This window comes from Aulonocara sp. 'chitande type north' Nkhata Bay, linkage group LG7 (genome assembly GCF_057382095.1).
Source record: "Aulonocara sp. 'chitande type north' Nkhata Bay isolate Kocher_YH1m ecotype deep benthic linkage group LG7, A_spYH_male_GT1.1, whole genome shotgun sequence".
NCBI lineage: Eukaryota > Metazoa > Chordata > Actinopteri > Cichliformes > Cichlidae > Aulonocara > Aulonocara sp. 'chitande type north' Nkhata Bay.
In genome coordinates this window covers 57,218,296-57,239,190 of record NC_141350.1, presented here as the reverse complement: position 1 = coordinate 57,239,190, position 20,895 = coordinate 57,218,296, and the positions used below count along the sequence as shown (strand labels likewise).

General features: G+C 37.5%; 1 protein-coding gene across 2 annotated transcripts; it reads right to left on the bottom strand.

Moving 5' to 3' along the window:
• Positions 1-264: 264 nt before the first annotated feature.
• Positions 265-20,374, bottom strand: LOC147326367 (interleukin-1 beta-like). 2 transcript variants are annotated; one of them, XM_086301582.1, is made up of 6 exons: positions 19,940-20,374; positions 19,443-19,485; positions 10,194-10,380; positions 3,557-3,721; positions 3,008-3,147; positions 265-2,547 (listed from the first exon to the last, which is right to left on the bottom strand). In XM_086301582.1, the coding sequence occupies exons 1-6, from the start codon at positions 19,972-19,974 to the stop codon at positions 2,347-2,349; spliced, it is 771 nt and encodes a 256-aa protein (XP_086157708.1). In that variant the 5' UTR covers positions 19,975-20,374; the 3' UTR covers positions 265-2,346. The 2 variants fall into 2 exon arrangements, with proteins under 2 accessions (XP_086157708.1, XP_086157709.1); XM_086301583.1 differs by having other exon boundaries at positions 19,574-20,373.
• Positions 20,375-20,895: the final 521 nt, after the last annotated feature.

Genomic DNA, 20,895 nt, shown 5'->3' with positions numbered 1-20,895 from the left:
GCTGTGTACTTTAAGGCTGTAGACCCTGAATTGGGATACAGCCAGGAAGTTACTTTAGCAGAGCTGAAAAGTGCCATAAAAGGTTCATCCATCAGCATGACTGGTATCTGCTCCTTTGTGGAAGGAGGAACAGGATAAGCACTTGGACTGTGACATAACCAATTTACCAAATAGCCAATACCACCTCGTTAAATGTCAATTGGTCACATGGTTTGTTTGTGAAGGTGTGATTCATCCATTTGAAAAAAATCTCTGTTTCCTGTCTTTTATTTGAACACAAACTGTTTCACATTTTACAATGACTCTGATGAAGGCAGTTAGCCGAAATGCGTTGGTCACTTAATAAGGATGTTTATCATTACATTAAAATGTTGCTAGAGTCTCCGCGTCGTCTCAAGACATTTTCATCAGTCAATCAATTACACAAATATAAATTTCATAAATATCAGCACCGATTAACAATCATAATAAATGTTTTTAACAGATCAAGTGCAATAAATTTAAGATTACCAAAGGTGATCAAGTTAAATTTTAAATATGTAAAATTAGCATTCTTTATTTGAGAAATTATGAGAATGCAGTTACATGCAGTTACAAGATTTTAGACACCAAATGTAAGATATAGTGCAACAAAATACAGATAAATCATAATCAGTATATATAATTTCACAAAACCTAATTTTAAAAAAAAATTACCCTGTCAATCATATACAATGCTTTTCTTTCCTTCACTTGAGATTTACATAGTACTGAAGAAAAGGCTCCTGTAGGCATGTGTTTTGAATAAATCCTGAATAAATGCAAAAACAACATTTCTCCAAGAAATGAATGTATATGTAATTCACAGGTAATCAGATGTAGCAGTTATCACTTGGTCCTAAAGCTTACAACAGCTATGACATGAAAATGTCATAGCTGTAAGTTCACAATGCGGCATTGTTGTAAAAGCCTCATTGTAAGTTCACAATGCGGCTTTTACAACAATGCTCAAGTGAATGGATTGCTGATGAAGAGTAATTTCCCAAATTATATCCCAAGATTTGTAGGAAGATCTGTAGGTAGGAAGTACAGCAGATTAGGGTATTATTTATTGGCAGATTCCTAAAGTAGGCTCTCACAACCCATTTTCTTACCAAACAGTTAATTAATTTTACTTTTTGTTCTCAGATAATTGGATCTACCAGTTGAAACTACCCTCTTTGTTTGTTTTAATATGGTACTGAAATCCTTACACTGGTTAGAGAAGACACATTACAAGTTCTTAAAGATATATAGGCTCTTCACAAAAAGAGGTTTTAAAACAATACAAAATACAAGCTAACAAGGAGGAAATTGAAAAAATAAATATATAACAGTGTTAAGAGATTTTCTACATTATACAGTATAACCAAATCTCTATAATACAATATAATCAAGTAGGCCTTATATTCTAACCAAGTATGCCTTATATTTTGTGTGTTCATATATTTTCACATAACCAAGCCTATTGTTGAAGAATTACCTAATTAAGTTTATTGTTAAAGAGAACATAATGCATTCCTTACTTAAGTGTCTGAAATGTTTGAGATGTTTGACAGCATGATATAATGATGCATTCTTTCCTATAATGTCTGTGATGTCAGATAAAGCATGATATACTTCTGTATTTTTAATCCCAGTGTGTGAAAGATCAGATAAGCTGATTTAATGTTTAACCTCTTCCCTGACTGTTAAAAAGAGGAAATACTATGTAACCCATTTTTGCCTTATAAATAAAGCAAGTGAGCCTGTGCTCGGTGTGTGTGTCTTCTCAGAGGCATTCACCCGTGCGCACGTTTTCTAATTACACTCTGAGTCGGTCTGCAGTTGTCTCATTTCTCTTGCTTGTGTTTGAACAAATGTCTAAACCCCTGACAAACAGTATTTTTTTAACCCACAACACCAGCTGATATCAGAAAAGGAAAAGCTTAACCTCTAAAGGTCTTAGTACAAAAAAACTGCAGAAGACTTAAATCAGAGCATTAATGGCTAAAAAGCCACAGCAATAGCATAAACTTAAATAAAGATAATAGCTTTTTAGAAAAAAAGAAAATATATCAGTAGTTTTAAGGAATATCCTGTTACAATTTTCTCCAACAAAGAAGGCATGTGTTTTCCAATTTTTTTTCTTTGTTTATTTTTAAGTATGTTGTAAGTAAATGTATTATAAAGTAATAGTGCTTTTGATAGGTTACACTAGGTCATAAGCTTTTCTACTTCAATAAGTACAGAACACTGCCACTACAGACTCAGGCATTACTATATAAAATTGCTTCATCTAGTGATTATATCAAAAATTATACAGATGCGTGGGTGCTACAACATCTTTTAGTTTACTCTGAAGCTTGTAAGGCGGTTAGCAGCATCCACCTTACACAGTTCAACGGGCTGGTTTTCCTGTTGTGAAGTGCTGATGTACCAGCCGCGGAACTTGACAGACTCAAAAGTGGTTAGAGAAATTCCAGTGGTTTTCCTGTAGAAGAGAAATCGGTCCATGTCTCTGTCAGTTAAAATGTCATCATGGTATTGCTGGCAGAAAGAGATGAAAAGAATACGTTTCCCAGTCATTTTTTCATGCATGGAAACACATTTCGTCCCAATGAAAAAGAAAAATGTTTATGGAAAGTTAAAACTGGGACTTAATCATTAGGAAAAATATCCACATTTTGCACTAAAGAGGTATGTGAGGTATGTTCAGACATAGTAAGTCAAAGTTATTGGAGAACTACTCAGAGTAAATAATTTTAAAACCAAATTTTTTATACTGTCCCCTGTATAAGTTGTAATACTAGTAGTAAAAGCCTATAAACATCAACTTAAAGTGTGACATATAAAGTAAAATATTGGACCTATTAAATCCCCATTATAATTTTCAGATAAAAATTATAGGACAGGGTAAGACGGGAGGCTGGAGGCAAGGAGAATTTGTCTATTTAATACTCTCTAAAAAGAAATAAAATGGGATTGCATCATGTGAATTTATATTTACCTCCAGAAACAGCACAACTTTATTATCTTCCATGCGGCAAGACATGTACAGGTTGTTGTTGATAGACAGGACGACAATCAGACCAGGAGAGTCACCAGGAGGGACGGAGAAAGGGATGTACCGGGACATTTTAAAATTCACTAACGTAAGGAAACAAAAAAAGTAAGAACAGGAGCTCGTGTGTAGTTGGAAGACTGAAGTTGTGCAGAATGGCCATTTGTTTTTAGTTGGTAGTGATGGACGGATGGATAACACTCTCTACCTAAAGTCCAACAGGTTAAACATACTTGCTCCAACTACAAGTCTTACATTCAAACACCTGCTTTTACTTAATGAAGTAAACACAGCTGTTCTTTATGGGGGTTAACTTTATTAGATTGTTAAAACTGATGTCACATTTCCAACCTTGAAGCTGAGGGTCATCAGATATAATATCTCTGAAATTCAGCGGAGTAGGACTATAAAGCGGCATGAACCTGAAATACTCAAGTTTAGTACCAGTACGTTAATATACCTGCTTATGTAAATGATTTTGTGTCCTGTTTGTACCTTTGCGGTGGCAATATCCCCCTTGCAGAGTGATGGCCTGCAGCTGTAACTCTCCTGACAGAACAAGATCTTTCTGAGAGTTGTCACACAGTGTCAACGCTTTCTCACTGTTGGCACGCAGGAAGTCCCTTCGTTTTATTCCTTGGGTGGGAGTCCAAACAGTTTCTAAAGAGACAGAGGAAACAAAACAAGGAAAAACAACAAAAATTTCTATTCACCTAAAGCTAAACAAACAGCAGTTTCTGTTTTTCTAAAAAAGAAAAAAAAAAAACAAATACACACACACACAGAAAAAACTAGAAAAATTTGCATTTCCTGCGAAAATGCAGTGTGGATGCTTTAAAGCTGAAGCTGTATGCAAAAACTAGCTGAAAAAGCTGAAAATTTGCAGAAATTGTAAAAACTTTGCAGAAGCAAAGGAACTTTGCTAAAATGGAATAACTTAGCAGAACTGCAATATCTTAGAGGAAACATAATACTTGGCAGAAATGCAATAGCATAGCAGAACTTAGCAGAAATATTGTAACTTACCAGAAACATGATAACTTCTCAAAAATATAAGAATTTAGGAGAAATAGTATAAGATAACAGAAAGAATATATTTAGCCAAAAATACTTAAGCATTACAGAACTATGATTTAGAAAAATAGTACAACAGAGCAGAAATACTGTGATTTACCAGAGACACTGTGATGAACTATGAATATTATAATTTTAAATCAATACTATGTTTTATCACAAATACTATAGTTTGACAGAAATACTATCATTTGGCAGAAATACTATGTTTCAGCACAAATACTCTGGTTTAGCACAAATATTATAACATAGCAGAAATACAATTATATAGCAGAAATGCTATATTTAGAAAGAAAAATATAATATAGTAGAAATAGTATGATTTAGCAGAAATACTACAATATAGCATAATAACAATGATTTAGAAGAATACTATGATTGAGCAGAATAGTAATAACTTAAGTGAAAATACTGGAAAAGTAAGATGACAAGCTGAAAAAAAAACGGAACATGGTTAAGTTCCCTCAAAACTAATTGTTGTTCACCTGTGAAAAAAAAAAAAGAAATATAAATAAATTTAAAAAACAAGAAGGAATAGCCAACAGATACACACAAAATCAAATATGTATACACAAATGCACAGAGAGAGAGAGAGACACACACGGAGGGTCTATGCCAGTCAACCAGTCTGAATATATTATATTTTTTTCCAACAATGAGATGCTGCCCTAAAGAGGGTCTCTCTCTCTCTCATGCACACACACACACACACACACACACACACACACACACACACACACACACACACACACACACACACAGGGAGAGAGAAGTAAGTTTCTAGGTCAGTCAAGCAGACTGGGAGCTGCTGAATTTGAATCCACCAATCAGAGAGCCTGTGCACTTTTTCCCGCCAAAACTGGTGCACGCAGCACAGAGAGACACAGGATTTTTGCAGTCTATTTCTCATAATGACGACTCCCCTCAAACAAATGACCATAATTTCCTAACCGTAGGGGCTAGAACGGTCATTCTTAGACCGTTTTGTTCAGAAGAGATGGGGGAATCGTCAAGTGTTGACAATTTATCATTAAAATATGAATTATTAAAGATATTTGACTTCTAATGCACCATAACTGAGTAGAGCAAAGCAAAAACTGCCTTGACTTGCCCTCAAACAATGCTTTCTAACTCTAAATCTATTTGGAGTATCAATATCATTCTTTCACCGTAACAGACAGCAGGCTTTGGCGAACAATCATGGAAATTTTCAGGTCTCTGTGGAAATCCATTAAAAAGATATGGCGAGAGAAAAAAGTGGTTCATTTCCAGAGTTTGAAATCTGAAGAAATCTGAGCGAAGGACGAATTTCCTACCCTCAAACAAGTCTAACTCATTTCAGAACGGTAATAGGTGAGAAAATAATTCTTGAATTGTGAGCGTCAGGAGTGTCTGAAGATATACTGGGACAAGTCTCATGTCTTAACTTTGCTTCGTTAAGGAGATCAAGCGGTGATTTTGAACAAGTTCTCCATTGACTTTCTATGGAGAGTTTTGCGACTTTGTGTTGGTCTGAGGAGATTTGCCAAAATTCTATAAATCCCACAACAATGATAGTGACATTTTCGGAAAGCCAGCAAAAATACCTACGTTTTGATGTATAATTTGTGGAAGTTGAGTGAAAATTGAGCAAGTAGCAAGAAGTTGTTCGGACATGAAGAGAAGACTGCAAAACCTTCAGTGGCACACTGGAAGCCAAGTGCATAGCAACCATAACAACGCATGTATTTTGTGAAAAATCACAATTTTGCAACTGAAAACTTTAAGAGGCATAAAAGTAAAACGGTAAAAGATTTGAAAAAGCTGATTTATACCCGAATAGCCCAATAATTTGAGAACATTTTAAAGTTTGAATGGTTGTTCTACGTGAAAATATGAGGAAGTAGTTAAGTTTCAAAAACAAGCAAATTTTAGCAGAATATATGCTGGATATTTGTGTGGATTGAGTTCCTCTTGGAACTTCCGTACACTTTTTGGCACTTAGGCTACGTTCACACTGCAGGCGAAAGTGCATCAAATCCGATTTTTTTGACCCTATGCGACCCATATCCGATCATGGTATGACAGTGTGAACGGCGCAAATCCGATATTTTCAAATCCGATCTGGGTCACTTTCGTATGTGGTACTGAATCCGATACATATCCGATGTTTCAGAAAGCGACTGCTGTTTGAACAGTCAAGTCGCATTAAATCCGCCTTTTACGTCACCGACACAAGACTGAAGCCAATTATCAGCGCCAGAGAAGCGCCCGAGAAGACATCGCGAACGCTTCCTGGCCATCCAGTGTAGATGTCAGTGAAACTGTTGGGAAGACAACGTAAACATTTTATTTGTACTGTATAATCTGCAGATTCTGACAGAAATCTGCAGCTATCCTTTGAAGCACCGCTCCTCTCTTAAACAGCAATAAGGATCATTATTAGGTTATTTACATTATTATGTAAATAACAAAATAACTTAAAGCAAAAATTGGGAAACGTGAAGTCCGAAGTCTTTATATTAAGGGCCATCAGTCAAACAATACTGTTGGCTCTGGGTCTAAACAGAGCGCGTTGTGTGTGACATCTTCTTTTGCGCATGCGGGCCGCTTTGAGCGTTCACACTAGAGTGCGTTTGCTGTCGCATTTTATTTGTAGTGTGAACGAGCAGACAAAAAAATCGGATTTGATCAAAAAATCGGAATTGAGCATTAAGACCTGCAGTGTGAACGTAGCCTTAACTACTTCCACAATTTTCAGCCGATTTTCACCTTTCAAATTTTAAACTATTCTGCTATTTCTGCTAATGATGGCTATGTCTTTTGGTATTTTTCACTATTATACTTTTTAAAATATTAAGCTTAATTTGTCCCATTGAAATGAATGGGAAACTTCTGCAATTCTGCTAAAATTTGCTTGTTTTTGAAACTTAACTACTTCCTCATATTTTCACGTAGAACAACCATTCAAACTTTAAAATGTTCTCAAATTATTGGGCTATTCAGGTATAAATCAGCTTTTTCAAATCTTTTACCGTTTTACTTTTATCCCTCTTAAAGTTTTGAGTTGCAAAATTGTGATTTTTCACAAAATACATGCGTTGTTATGGTTGCTATGCTCTTGGCTTCCAGTGTGCCACTGAAGGTTTTGCAGTCTTCTCTTCATGTCCGAACAACTTCTTGCTACTTGCTGAATTTTCACTCATTATACATCAAAATGTAGGTATTTTTGCTGGCTTTCAGGAAATGTCACTATCATTGTTGTGGGATTTATAGAATTTTTGCAAATCTCCTCAGACCAACACAAAGTCGCAAAACTCTCCATAGAAAGTCAATGGAGAGTTTGTTCAAAATCACCGCTTTATTTCTGTAATGAGAGGCATATTCGAATCGTCATATCTCCTTAACGAAACAAAGTTAAGACATGAGGCTTGTCCCAGTATATCTTCAGACACTCCTGACGCTCACAATTCAAGAATTTCTTTCTCACCTATTACCGTTCTGAAATGAGTTAGACTTGTTTGAGGGTAGGAAATTCGTCCTTCTTCAGATTTCAAACTCTGGAAATGAACCACTTTTTTCTCTCGTCATAACTTTTTGTTGGATTTCCACAGAGACCTGAAAATTTCCATGACTGTTCGCCAAAGCCTGCTGTCTCTTACGGTGAAAGAATGATATTGATACTCCAAATAGATTTAGAGTTAGAAAGTGTTGTTTGAGGGCAAGTCAAGGCAGTTTTTGCTTCGCCTCTAATCAGTTATGGTGCTTCTTGTTGTGGTCACCTGTTGTCTTCCGGTATTTCAAGCGACCTTTCCTCGATGAGCGGTAATCTGAATTGTCATACCCGAATTGTCATAAGTGTGCTGTCAGCTCATTGGTCACAAAGCAGGAGAGGGGCTGGGAATTATGTTTTCAAACAAAGCGTTAATTCCATTAAAAGTTATAGACTACTTTTGATCCTCACTGTATTACGGGACAAAGTGCGTCCTTTATTAGTTCAATACGGGACGTGTACTTTTGTTTCTAAATACGGGACGATTCCGTATTTTAAGGAACGGTTGGCAACCCTACTTCTAAGCCAACAAGTCATCCATGTCATATATCTCTAAAAATCCATATTTTAATGATAAATTGTCAACACTTGACGATTCCCCCATCTCTTCTGAACAAAACTGTGTAAGAATGACCGTTCTAGCCCCTACGGTTAGGAAATTATGGTCATTTGTTTGAGGGGAATCCTCACTATGAGAAATAGACTACAAAAATCCTGTCTCTGTGCACCTGTTTTGGCGGGAAAAAGTACACAGCCTCTCTGATTGGTGGATTCAAATTTAGCTGCTCCCAGGCTGCTTGACTGACCTAGAAACTTGCTTCTCTCGCCGTGTGTGTGTGTGTGTGTGTGTGTGTGTGTGTGTGTGTGTGTGTGTGTGTGTGCGAGACACACACACACACACACACACACACAGAGAGAGAGAGAGAGAGAAAGCCTTTTACAGTATTCTGCAAACTTTTATGATTTTACCAGCTTTTCTAATATGGACCTCACATTCTTGTTAGCACTCCATGGCACAAATACTGTTCCCTTTAGGCTCTGTGTGTATCAATATTTCTCCCACTTTAAAGTATTACTCCTCCATAATTGTATTTCTGTTAAATCAAAGTACTTTTACTACATCTTAGTACTTCTGCTCAATCATAGTATTTCTGCTAAATCATAGTATTTTTGCCAAATCATGGTTTTTGTGCCAAATCATAACATTTGTGTTATGTTATAGTATTACTACTAAGTGGAGGAATTTCTGTCATGTTACAGTATATGTGCTGATTACAGTATTTCTGCTAAATCATACTATTTCTACTATATTATATTTTTCTTTCTAAATATAGCATTTCTGCTATATAATTGTATTTCTGCTATGTTATAATATTTGTGCTAAACCAGAGTATTTGTGCTGAAACATAGTATTTCTGCCAAATGATAGTATTTCTGTCAAATTATAGTATTAATTTAAAATTACAATATTCATACTTCATCACAGTGTCTCTGATAAATCACAGTATTTCTGCTATGTTGTACTTTTTTTTCTAAATCATAGTGTTTCTGTAATGTTCGAGTATTTTTGGCTAAATATATTCTTTCTGTTATCTTATACTATTTCTCCTAAATTTTTGTATTTTTGAGAAGTTATCATGTTTCTGGTAAGTTACAATATTTCTGCTAAGTTCTGCTATGCTATTGCATTTCTGCCAAGTATTATGTTTCCTCTAAGATATTGCAGTTCTGCTAAGTTATTCCATTTTAGCAAAGTTCCTTTGCTTCTGCAAAGTTTTTACAATTTCTGCAAATTTTCAGCTTTTTCAGCTAGTTTCAAGCATCCTCACAGCATTTTCGCAGGAAATGCAAATTTTTCTAGTTGCACTTTAGTTTCAATTATAAATTGATAGCTGTCATTGATGTTTGACATATTAATATAGTAAATGAGCTGCTCCAGCTTGTTCTCAGTAAAGAAAAAAATACATCAGTAATCACATCAGTATGATGTGATCAGTATGCTTAAGCCAGATACTGCTACAAAATTATTTGGCAAACAATAATGTCTGACTTATTTTAATTATTGTTCTTTTGTGAACAAGCAAATGAGGGGAAAAAACACAATGATAATAAGAGTCGTGTTAAATGATAGAATTATATTTATTAAATTGTTGCTTTTAATTTTCAGTGGGACTATGAAAATGAAGCATTTTTTGTACTATTTTTATTTAAAACGTGTTTTTGATCCAATTTTTTTAATAACAGCATTTTGTATGATAACTGTATATAGGGCAGATTTAGTAATCTCCAATTTGACCTGGTGATGGCAGCACTGTCTCATTTTTACAGTGCCTAAATATAGACATTAGTTTACTTATGTGGTTGCCCAGAATATCATGTACCCAAACAAGAGAAATACAATTAAAAGGGCTAAACAGCAGAAATTTTGTATTTCTTCACAGCAGTGTGGTAACTGTGTGGTTTTATTTTTATTATATAAGCCATAAGAGGATTTCTTTTTAACTGTATAACAATATTATTACTTACCTTTCACTACACTGTCTATGATGTTCATGACATCATCATCACTGAGCTTACTGTCACTTTGAGTAAGTGGCTTTTTCATCCTGTTTACCCCCAGCACTAAAAGAGCCACACTCTGCATGGTCCTTCTGTTGTGGGAAACCATCAGCTCCAAACCCTCATTAAGTCTGAAGATCTCACTTTCAACCTCCTGCATAATACAAAGCAGAAAAACAAGAAGTCAGACTTCTGCTGCCGCTTCTCATCCATGCCATACAAAGTTTACAGTGAGACAAAAAAAAAATGCTGCTCAGGACAAGTTACGTAACCTCAACATTGCTCCATAAAAAATGTTATTCTGTACATCTCACTTAGATATATTGTTGCCTATGTACACTTTTTTGTACACAATTTTTGTACACTCTTGCAAGTACAAAAAAATGCCCAAAAGGTTAGACACTGCCCAAAAGAATGTAAAGTTTTGCAACTCTCATAAACCAATATTTCATTTTGAGAATTAACTGAGAAAATGTACCATCTTAAGGAAAAAATATGGTCATTTTGAATTTGATGGCAGCACAATATCTCACCTTCCTTGAAAATGGATAGGAGCATATGTTGCTTTAAAACCTGTGTATACCTTTTAACACTGATGGTATCTTTGCAGATGTTCAAGTCAGTCAGGCCAATTCCATAGACATTAACATGCTCACATACCATCAGAGATGCCGGCTTTTGAAATGGGCGCTAATAAAATGCTATAATAATAATGGATTGGATTTATATAGCGCTTTTCAAGGCACCCAAAGCGCTTTACAATGCCACTATTCATTCACTCTCGCATTCACACACTGGTGGAGGCAAGCTACGGTTGTGCCCCGATCCTGGGTTTTGGCACCACTGTAATAGATCCAAGGCATACCCAACCATATTTTCATGCTTTCCAGCGTACTTTATTCACGGTCAGTAGCGGTTTTTGATAGTAGCGACACGGGCGGTTGCCTGGGGCGGCATCGTGGTGGGGGGCGGCATCACGCGCATGGGCAAAAAATTAAAATAAAAAAATTGCTCGTACTCATGCTGCCCTGACATCATGCCAGCGCATATTGGGAATGGCATAGGCACCGATCGATTTTCTATCGCCCTCCGTTTGCGAGGTGCGCCTGCTGCTTGCACAGGGAGGAGAGGGCAGGGCGGTGGGGGGATTCTCTGGCTGGCTGGAGCAGCATCTAATAACCAGCTCGCAAAATAAAACAAAATAAAAACAAACTAACGAACACTAAAACACCAGACATTATAATACAGACTTAATAATTTGCACCGATGTTTTTTCGAAATTCTATACGCGAAAAGTGAGCGCGAGAGCCCTCGGTGCGCCTGCTTGCTGCTGAAGTCAAAGTAAACTTTATTGACATCTCCGCTACATACAGTCCAGTATATAGAGAGACAAGACACTTCCGGTATGATGGCGCCTGTGTTTGGCTTTGCCGCTGCCGGTGTTGTGCCAAAAAGTGATTGTCTGCCAGAAACTGATTGCCGTCCGCGGGAGCGCGCGCAGCTGCTTAAAGCTGTAGCGCCCGGATTACTTGCGTTGCCAGCTACTTCCGTGCAACTGATATAACGGGCGGGGGGGCAAACCAACACATTTATGCCTTTGTTATTAGGCAAAGGTATGCATTTATGAAACTTCAACGTTTCTTGTAACTGAATTATGACGCTTTTCAGAACGTTGCTTTCGGTGTGTAGCGCAGTCACGAATGACTACACGCATCACGATGGAATAATTAATGCCTACAGGTTTAGTATGTCTACTCTCGTTGTTCATATTTGTTATAAGACTGTCGAATAGTAGTTAAAACAATAAAGACCATTTGTGCCAGTATCACCATGACTCTTTCTTGTTTGTTCAGAATAACGACTGAGAACATGGCATTTTAGCGCTACCAAAAAGTGATTGTGGCCTATAACTCGTCACTGAAACAATATTTCTGCTTCAAACTTGGCGGATGTCATTCAGAAGGGTCATATGCCAAATATTACATCTCAAACAGTCCCTTAGAACTGCTGGATAACCTGTAAAGGAACATTAACATTGATAATATGCCATTTTCAGCCTGCCAAAAAGTGATTGTGGCCTATATCCTGTCACTGAAGCAATGTTTCTGCTTCAAACTTGGTGGATGTCATTCAGAAGGGTCCTATGTGACATATTATATCTCAAACACTCTCCAAGAACTGCTGAAAAACTTTTAAAATAACATTAATACCGATAATATCTCATTTTCAACCTGCCAAAAAGTGATTGTGGCCTATATCCTGTCACTGAAGCAATGTTTCTGCTTCAAACTTGTTGGGTATCATCCAAAAGGATGATATGTGGCACATCATATCCCAAACAGTCCCTTAGAACTGCTGGATAACCCGTAAAGGAACATTAACATTGATAATATGCCATTTTCAGCCTGCCAAAAAGTGATTGCCGCCTATATCTTGTCACTGAAACAATATTTATTACGCACATAATGACATGACATTTCTTTTTAAAAATAAAAATAAAAAACTTTTAGATTGTATACATTGTCTTATCTAAATATAAGTATAATTTCACGTTTTGGAAAGTTTTCATTCATTCTTTAATAAAATATTTCTGATGTTTTAGAATATTACTTTTTCTTTTCCCTTTAAAAAATGTTTTTCCGATTTAAATTTACTCAACATCCTGTTGTTTTGCTTAGAGCTCAATTGGTAGGCCTAAAGTGCTTCAATTAGCCGAGTGTAAGAAAAGCGTTACAGAGTCATGGACCCCACTCTTTATTCCGATATCCTGTCGTTTAAAACCAATGGAACCTTGCCTAGTGGGTTTTCCACCACACAAAAGTGCAATTTTCGTCGAAAGGCAAAGAACTTTGAGGTTCAAGGTGAGTTTGTCGAATGTTTTACGTAATTTTTTAGCTTTCCACTGTTTGCCAAATTTGAGTTTAATTAACAGCTGCGCACAACAGCGAACAAAAGTAGGGCATCCTAGTTGCATCTCTTGAGGAATACATAATTTTCAGCAGAATGTGTCACATATGATCCTTCTGAATGACATCAGTCAAGTTTGAAGTAGAAATATTGTTTCAGTGACAAGTTATGGTCCACAATCACTTTTTGGCAGGCTGAAAATGGCATATTATAGGTATTATTGTCCCTTTAAAAGTTATTCAGCAGTTCTAAGGGACTGGTGGAGATATAATATTTGACATATGACCCATCTGAATGACTTCCAGCAAGTCTGAAGCAGAAATATTGTTTCAGTGACAAGTTATGGTCCACAATCACTTTTTGGCAGGTCGAAAATGGCATGTTATGGGTATTAATGGTCCTTTAATAGTTATTCAACAGTCCTTAGAGACTGTTTGAGATATAATGTGTCACATGTAACCCTTTTGGATGATATCCAACAAGTTTGATGCAGAAATATTGTTTCAGTGACAAGATATAGGCGGCAATCACTTTTTGGCAGGTTGAAAATTGCATATTATCAATGTTAATGTTCCTTTACGGGTTATCCAGCAGTTCTAAGGGACTGTTTGGGATATGATGTGCCACATATCATCCTTTTGGATGATACCCAACAAGTTTGAAGCAGAAACATTGCTTCAGTGACAGGATATAGGCCACAATCACTTTTTGGCAGGCTGAAAATGGCATATTATCAATGTTAATGTTCCTTTACAGGTTATCCAGCAGTTCTAAGGGAGTGTTTGAGATATAATATGTCACATAGGACCCTTCAGAATGACATGCAGCAAGTTTGAAGCAGAAATAGTATTTCATTAACTAGATATAGGCCACAATCACTTTTTGGCAGGTTGAAAATGAGATATTATCGGTATTAATGTTATTTTAAAAGTTTTTCAGCAGTTCTTGGAGAGTGTTTGAGATATAATATGTCACATAGGACCCTTCTGAATGACATCCACCAAGTTTGAAGCAGAAACATTGCTTCAGTGACAGGATATAGGCCACAATCACTTTTTGGCAGGCTGAAAATGGCATATTATCAATGTTAATGTTCCTTTACAGGTTATCCAGCAGTTCTAAGGGACTGTTTGAGATGTAATATTTGGCATATGACCCTTCTGAATGACATCCGCCAAGTTTGAAGCAGAAATATTGTTTCAGTGACGAGTTATAGGCCACAATCACTTTTTGGTAGCGCTAAAATGCCATGTTCTCAGTCGTTATTCTGAACAAACAAGAAAGAGTCATGGTGATACTGGCACAAATGGTCTTTATTGTTTTAACTACTATTCGACAGTCTTATAACAAATATGAACAACGAGAGTAGACATACTAAACCTGTAGGCATTAATTATTCCATCGTGATGCGTGTAGTCATTCGTGACTGCGCTACACACCGAAAGCAACGTTCTGAAAAGCGTCATAATTCAGTTACAAGAAACGTTGAAGTTTCATAAATGCATACCTTTGCCTAATAACAAAGGCATAAATGTGTTGGTTTGCCCCCCCCCCCCCCCCGCCCGTTATATCAGTTGCACGGAAGTAGCTGGCAACGCAAGTAATCCGGGCGCTACAGCTTTAAGCAGCTGCGCGCGCTCCCGCGGACGGCAATCAGTTTCTGGCAGACAATCACTTTTTGGCACAACACCGGCCGTGGTTTCTCTGTGCTGTTTTTTTCGGCCTTTTTGCTTTCGCTTTTTGTCACTAATGTGTTGGCTGCCCTTGTCTATGATCGCCTGACGCTATTATCCATCCGATCCTCTATGATAAGTCAAGATGCCTTATCCTCCTGCGGTATTTTCCATCCTCCGCTGCCGACACCGGTGTCTGGATCTTCGTTAGGTGTCATCAGTGGCGCCTTTCTGTGTCCGCGCAAGTCACGGAGAAGGAGAGGAAAAAGAGCAGGTGTCCAGGTAAAACTCAGACTGTTCTGGAAGCGGGGACTAACTGTGCCTGGATCTATGAGACGGCGCTACCTCAGGAGTGTTCATCCAGACTCTCCTGTTGTTTGGCCTTCCATCCCCGCGGTGAGTGGAATTTATGAACGTCGCGGATCAAACTCTCTGTTTCTTCGTCCCCTAAATCGGGCCGCTTCTGTTAATAATATGTCTTCTACTTCGCTGAGAGTGGCGCTTTTCAACGCTCGATCAATGACTAATAAAACGTTCCTGCTGAACGATTTTATTCTTTCCAAGAAACTGGACTTCTTATTTCTAACCGAAACCTGGCAGCGCGATGGTGACTTTTCATCCTTCATTGAACTCTGTCCGAGTGGGTACTCATTCATCAGCCAGCCTCGGACGTCGGGTCGAGGAGGAGGTGTCGCTGCGGTGTTTGGAAGCCGGTTTTACTGTCGCGCAGTGTTGGTCGGACATTTTTCATCCTTTGAACTACAGCTGGTTAGAATTGGAAATAAAGATCCATTTTACTGCGCTGTAGTGTATCGTCCACCTGGCCTAAACACTATGTTTTTAAAGGAGTTCAGTGACTTTTTATCCTCGACTTTGAAGCTGTCCAGACTGGTTATAGTCGGGGATTTTAATATACACGTTGATGATGACTCTGACCTCTTTGCCAGAGGTTTCCTTAGCGTCATGGATTCTTTTCATTTTACTCAGCATGTGTCTGGTCCCACACACACCAAAGGACACACCACTGGACCTTGTTTTTACTTTAGGTTTAAACATTGATTTTATTTGTACTGAGGACATTTTTATTTCGGATCATCATTGTATTCTTTTTAATCTGTCTTTTCATTTGTCCTTCTCTCCTATTCGACACGTGGTTAGCTCTCGCATCTTAACTTCCTCTAGTGCTGTTAAATTTTCCGATGCTTTTAATTTAGTTTTATCTCCCTATAATGATGTTCATTTTTTAACAAATCTTTTTAATAATCATTGTCTTTGTATTTTAGACAATGTTTGTCCTGTCAAAGTTTGACTAGCTCCGGTTTCAAAGTCGTCTCCCTGGTTAGATGACAGCATTCGCTTCTTAAAGCGTTGCTGCCGTAAGGTTGAGCGTTTATGGAGGAAAACGCGTTTGCATGTCCATCTCCTTTATCTAAAGGAACTTTTAGTCTCTTTTAACACTTTAGTTCGAGATGCGAGGGCGGCCTATTTCTCAGACTTAGTGTCTAAGGTACTATTCGACACCATTAGTGATATTGTTGCTCCTGCTCCACCTGCTGTCCCAATTTCATCAAATGAAGATTGTGAAAAATTTCTTTCTTTCTTCGTTGAAAAAGTCAGTAACGTGAGGAACAGTATCTCTCCTTCTGTGTCTCTCTTGTCTGCTCCAACTCAAGCTAGGCCTGTAATTTTAGAAAGATTTTTACCTGTGTCCTTACCTGAGCTGGTCAAGTTGGTTAATTCAATGAAAGCATCCTCCTGCTCTCTTGATATTTTACCTGGATCTTTGTTTAAAAATGTCTTTCAGTCTATTGGTCCCTGTGTGCTCACAATTATTAATACCTCACTGGTTTCTGGTCAGGTCCCTGTTTATTGTAAGAATGCTGTTATTCACCCACTGTTAAAAAAACCTAAGCTTGATGCTTCTCTTCTCAGTAGCTACAGACCGATTTCAAAATTACCGTTCATTTCTAAGATTTTAGAAAAGGTTGTGGCTAAGCAGCTTATAGCTGTTCTAGATGAATACAGCATTCTGGATAAATTCCAATCTGGCTTTCGTAGAGCTCACTCTACTGAAACTACACTTCTTAGAGTCTCCAACGACATTTTAATGAGATGTGATGCAGGAGAATGCTCCGTTCTGTTGATGTTGGACCTGACTTCCGCCTTTGATACTGTGGACCATCATATTCTGCTAGATAGGCTGAGAGACTGGGTGGGTATATCAGGGGCTGCTTTGGACTGGTTTGAATCCTATTTGCATGAACGATCCTTTTCTGTGGCTACCTCTAAGTACAGTTCCTCTTCTACTTTTCTTGCCTATGGTGTGCCACAAGGTTCAGTTTTGGGGCCTTTATTGTTCTTACTGTATTTACTTCCTCTTCAACACTTATTGAGCACTTTTAAGGACATTTCGTATCACTGCTATGCTGATGATATTCAGGTATATATCTCCTTTAAGCCCCATGATGTTTCCAAGCTACAAATTTTGCACAAGTGCATAGACTCCATTAGATGTTGGATGGCTGGAAACTTTCTTCAACTAAATGAGGAGAAGACTGAAGTTCTTGTTTGTGCTCCTAAAACTTTTGTACCTAGTGTTATGGAAAACTTGGGTCCACTTGCTACATTTGCAAAACCGTCTATCTGGTGTTAGTATTGACTCAGCTCTGACTTTGGATGCCCATGTAAAATCTTTGGTTCGCTCCTGTTTTTATCATTTGAGAAACATTGCTAAGCTGAGTCCCATTGTATCGCGCTCCGAATTAGAAATTGTCATTCATGCATTTGTTTCATCTCGTCTGGACTACTGTAATTCTTTGTTTACTTGTTTATGTAAAGCCTCTTTGGATCGTCTGCAAGTTGTTCAGAATGCTGCTGCAAAGCTTCTGACCAAGTCCTCCAAGTTTTCCCATGTCACATCCCTGCTGATTCAGCTGCACTGGCTCCCCGTTAAATTCAGGATCCAGTTTAAGGTTTTTACCTTGACTTTCAGGGCCCTGCATGGACAAGCACCAACATATATAAGTGAACTTTTGCATCCATACATTCCCAGCAGGTCCCTGAGGTCATGTGACCAGGGCTTGCTTGCTGCGACAAAAGGCGACAAAGCTTTTGGAACTGTGGCCCCCAGATTGTGGAACCTCCCTTTGAGCCTGAGATCTGTGGACTCAGTGGTCACTTTTAAAAAACAGCTAAAAACCCATCTTTTTAAACTTGCTTTTAGTTGATTTTTATTTTTAGGTTTTAGCTTCTGTGAAGCACTTTGTGATTTTTATCTTGAAAGGTGCTATATAAATAAAGTTTTACTTGCTTACAAGACGACGAGGCTCCAGTTACAGCAGTGCAATTAAACAAACAAGAAGAGTAAGAAAATAAATATACACTTTAGGACTATTGCCCCCGCGATAAAGGGATCAATAACAATTTAAAATTCATAATTTACAGTTTGATGATTTAAAATCTCACACACAACCCGTCGAAAGGGGAGGAGAGCCCTGCTGCTTCCAAGTAGACCACATTTCATTCATAATGTTGTAAATCCAAGCCCATTATGTATTCATGATTGGAATCCTGGGTTGTGCGAAATCCTCGAAATAAACCCTAGACAAAATGAACTAAGGTGTAGGTTTATTAGGTTATGTTGGGGTGATCCCTGAGTTGGGGGATGGGTGTTCATACTGTAGTGTAAAATTAAAACCAATGGAAGATGGACAAGAAAAGTTCAAAGCCATCATGTCTTCAGTTTAGAAAAAAGAAAAAAGAAGAGGAGGAGAAACGCGCAAAAGATACAGGTAACCAGATGTGTCATTGGATCATGGCAAGTCATGTATCCTGAAACAATCAGAATCAGAATACTTTATTAATCCCTAAGGAAATGTGGGTTGCTCCAAGAAGAAATGGTAAAAATAGTAACAGTAACAGACTAAACTCCAAACAATACATTATGTTACAGATTTTAATATTAATTAGTCATTGTCAATTGTTGATTTGTTCTATTCTCATTGTATGATGAATTATGATGGCTGTTTGGTGGCTGTTTGCATACTATGCACACTCTCTCTCTCTTCATATGTGTGTGTTTCTCTGGTGAAATTCAGTATGGTTCCGACAACAGTTTTATGTTAATGCATAATCCTTAATATGTTTTATGTGTGTGTGTGTGTGTGTGTGTGTGTGTGTGTGTGTGTGTGTTTGTTTGGCGGGGGGGGGGGCAGAGGGAGTGTTCGCCCTGGGCGCCAAACAGGCTAGGACCGCCACTGTTCACGGTCTTTGTTTTACAGACACGGCTGCAGCTTTTTAGCTTGCAGCCGAACATACACACCAACTAAAACAACACAGTCAGGACCCAGCAAAGACTTGAATGCAGGGGAAGTGTGATGAGCTGATGCAGTTTCGGTGTATCAGCCAGATACGGTGCTACAGACCACACCCTGCCACACGTTTTTAGCCTTTGCTTCCCTTGACCCAATTTTTTTTGGAACATTTTACTGGCATCAAATTCAAAATAAGATGATATTTTTCATGAAATAGTAAAATTTGTTTAAAAACTCCATTTAAATTAAATGTTATTGAATGTATGTGTGTGTGACAGTGTAAAGATATTAGATGAAAAAGTTATGGAAGGGAAAAATCTTACCTTCATGTCAAAGCAGGCAGATTCAATTCCTTCTTCAGGTGAGCTGAAATATGAAATAAAACATTTTTAAGACACTGAATGGAATAAAAACACGTATAACTGTATATAATTATCAATATCAGCCTACATACCTATATACACAAATGTCTGTTGTAATGTGAACACCATGCTTTGTCAAGCAATGTATTTAGACACAGAATGCAAGTACAATATGATTACAGTGAGGGAATGGGAAACGAAACATGCTGCCAGACTGGAGCTGTTCCCTTTTCACAAACAATAACCCAGGATGTAACTCTATAATTGCAAATGCTTTTGGGAAACTCCACCCTTAGCTACTGGTTTGAGATCAAAAGCATAAAACATTTAGAATTTTACTTAACATATCCATAATCACGTAAAAATCACATTATGTTGTTATGATAGTTTTAGTAAAAGCATTAGCTTTTGGCTTAAATTTAAAATAAATTTAACTGAATAGAACTTCTTGTACTTACCAGTCCAGAGCTTGAGAGAGATCAAAATCACACATAGTTGCGAAGTAAATTGCTGAATTGGGATTTTTTTTTTAAGTTCTCTGTCCAGGTTTTGCGAGCGTTTTAAGTAATTAGTGTCACTTGTTGCACTGCAAGTTGAATGACAGTCCTGTGTGTGAGCAGCTTCCTTTATGCGGCTAGAGGTGGACCTTCTTTCTTTATGTCATCAGAAACCACACTGCTGCAATTTTGTTACAGGGGAAATGGAAAGAATATGCTCTCTGCCTAATGCTACTCATTTCTAGACACACAGTGAGGAGGAAAAAGTTGCATTAATTCAGGTGAAAGGTTGATGTTTTTTTCCCCATTTTACACAACTATTTAAACAAAACTAGAGGAAAAAATCCATAACTTAATGTTTGTGGGACTTTTGATGTCTACTAAAAATGTGTCTAAAAATGTGAAAAAGGGTTTCCCCCTTCCCGATTTCCTATTTTTTGTATGTTTGTCACACTTGTTTGACAAACATTGCTCATATATGTATATGTATATACATATATACATATATACATATACATATACATATATATACATATACATATACATATACACACACACACATATATATATACACACACATATATACACTCAACAAAAATATAAACGCAACACCATTGTTACTGCTCCCATTCCCCATGGGATGGACGTAGAGACCTAAAATTCATTCCAGATACACAATATAACCATCCCTCCCAAACAGTGGTCACAAATCAGTCCAAATGTGTGGTAGTGGGCACATCTGCTATATTGAGATAATCCATCCCACCTCACAGGTGTGCCACATCAAGATGCTGATCTGACATCATGAGTAGTGCACAGGTGTACCTCAGACTGCCCACAACAATTCTTTACCTGTTAAATCTAGAGTTCTGAATGAGTCCCATGAGTGTGAACAGGGTTTTTCTGACTTTGCAGCT